Genomic DNA, 2,500 nt, shown 5'->3' with positions numbered 1-2,500 from the left:
AGTAACTAGCTCCATTAAAAAGTAACTAGTTACATTATAAAGTAACTAGATCCATTATAAAGTAACTAGTTATATTATAAAGTAACTAGCTCCATTAAAAAGTAACTAGTTATATTATAAAGTAACTAGATCCATTATAAAGTAACTAGTTACATTATAAAGTAACTAGTTACATTATAAAGTAACTAGCTCCATTATAAAGTAACTAGCTCCAACACGTTAAAAAGTAATCAGATTACTCTAACAACCAACGCTGCTTACGATATTATTATTACTCTGTCTTTTCTTCTTCAGGTCCTCGGGAGGAGATCGTCTACCTGCCCTGCATCTATCGCAACACCGCCACCCTGAAACCAGACTACCTGGCCACCGTAGACGTCGACCCCAAATCCCCGACTTACTGCCAGGTACGAGCATAGACTGTATATATAAAGGACGTAACATCCGTGACGTCACCCATTGGTTTGTGGACTGCTGCTCGGAGGCCAATAGTATCGGATCTGAGCAGCGCCATCTTGAACATTTCAGGTGCATGCTGGGAAAAATAAAAACAGGGATTCTACTTATATGGGCATCAGGAGGAGCATGAGGCGCCCTCCTGAACCTGTGAACCAATCAACCTGTCAATCACCACGTAGCCACGCCCTAATGCATACCCTGCTTTATCGTCACATATAAAATCAGGGAGGCCAAAATGTCCCAAATGAACATCATACTGCATTGAAGAAGGCTTTAAACTAGCGATTGAGACCATAAACACATTTTGAAAACGTTTACTGAGGTTAGAAATCAAGTGAGAAGTTGGTGAATTCTCCATTGACTTGTATAGAGACGGAAGTCCTTTTGACACCAAAACGGTCGCCCCCTGGTGGCCTTTTGATAGAATGCAGTTTTAAGTTACTTCCTGGTTGGCCTCATTTCAGAGGACCGGAGCTCCCCGCCTGGGTACGAGTCGTCTGCTGCTTCCTGTCGTGTTTAACCGTTCATTTCTTCATCGATCAACACTGAATCAGTTCTTTCCTCCTGCTGGATCGGGTTTCTTCTTCTTCCTCCTTTCTCCTGTTTCTACCTGCAGGATCTTCCTACTTTCTTAATTCTCAATCTTAAACCATCTGAATGTTTTTTTCCAGATTTGTTTATATGAATAAATCCTCTACTTGGACCTGACGTGACCTTTAACCTCTCCACCGCAGGTCATCCACAGACTGCCGATGCCGAACCTTCGTGACGAGCTGCATCACTCCGGCTGGAACGCCTGCAGCAGCTGTTTCGGCGACGCCACCAAGAAACGAAACCGCCTGATTCTTCCATCGCTCATCTCCTCCAGAATCTACGTGATCGACGTCGGGACGAACGCCAGAGCGCCGCGAATGCATAAGGTGCAGAGAGCTCGCCAACAACCAATCACACGACAGGGAACACGTTAGGTTATAAAGAGTCTGATTGTCTTTAGTCTGTTAACATGTTGAATACAGACTGCACACAGAGGCTCATGTTTCCCCTCATGTATAAAAATGTTTGCTTTAAATGTGAAGAAATGATTCTGTGAGAGAGCAGAAACAGGAAAAAGAGAAAACTGAAAGAATGTGGAGGAGGAAGAGTAGGAGGAGGAAGGTTCAAAGAGTTCAAACTGCATGACAAACACATTTCACAGCTGTTCCTTTAAAAATACAACATTTAACAGACATTTGACTTGTTGGGAAATGAAAACTCTTCCTGTGTTGGCTTCAGTGTGTCTGATAAAGAATCTGCACAAAAAACATGTCACAGTTTGCTGAGTCACTGTGTAATCATTAAACCGACGTCTGGCTGCTGGTTCTGAGTGAAGCAGCTGTTCCAGAGTCAGAAACTCCCAGTCTGAGTTCATGCTCTGCTGGGAAACTGTGAAGCAGTTTAAGATCTCAGGCTCCTGACCAGTGATGTCACTGATAGTTAGTTACATGCAGACAGCAGCTCACATACATGCTGCTGTTCTGTAGCAGCTTTGCATCATTCACAGTTAAAAACCCTCCTTATTGATCTTCTACTGGCCCTTTATGCACTCCCTCCGTCCAGCTCCTGTCTCTTTAAGCCACCCCCCCCCCCCCCCCCCCCCCCCCCCCCCATCAGCCCACTCTGCTCTGGTGTTTGTTCTCACAGGTTGTACTCGTTATCTGGCATGTTGGTTCCTTTTGACATTGAGGCATTACATGACTGAAAATAAGGAAAACCATAATAGTTCCACCTTAAGCGTTGGTTCAGATTAGGATGAATTAAGTATTTTCCCTTTTAAACAAAATAAACAGATTATTGGATCATGACATCAGAGCAGTGAGTCTTTACACTGGTTCCCAGTCAGATATAGAAGAGATGTTAACCCTCCTGTTGTCCTCGAGTCAAGGAAGGAAGGAAGGAAGGAAGGAAGGAAGAAGGAGGGAGGGGAGGGAGGGAGGGAGGGAGGGAGGGAGGGAGGGAGGAAGGACAGGAAGGAAGGAAAGGAGGGAGGAAGGAAGGGAGGGAG

General features: G+C 44.6%; 1 protein-coding gene across 1 annotated transcript in view; it reads left to right on the top strand.

Moving 5' to 3' along the window:
- The window catches only part of selenbp1 (selenium binding protein 1), a gene marked incomplete at its 3' end in the record, with an annotated part of 5,545 nt that extends 4,166 nt beyond the window's left edge, over positions 1-1,379 (top strand). The window contains 2 exon segments of the mRNA XM_062422053.1: positions 295-407; positions 1,194-1,379. Of these exon segments, the coding sequence (XP_062278037.1) occupies positions 295-407; positions 1,194-1,379 (299 nt within the window).
- Positions 1,380-2,500: the final 1,121 nt, after the last annotated feature.

The sequence above is a fragment of the Scomber scombrus genome, chromosome 7 (genome assembly GCF_963691925.1).
Source record: "Scomber scombrus chromosome 7, fScoSco1.1, whole genome shotgun sequence".
Classification (NCBI taxonomy): Eukaryota; Metazoa; Chordata; class Actinopteri; order Scombriformes; family Scombridae; genus Scomber; species Scomber scombrus.
This window is presented reverse-complemented; position numbering and strand designations above follow the sequence as displayed.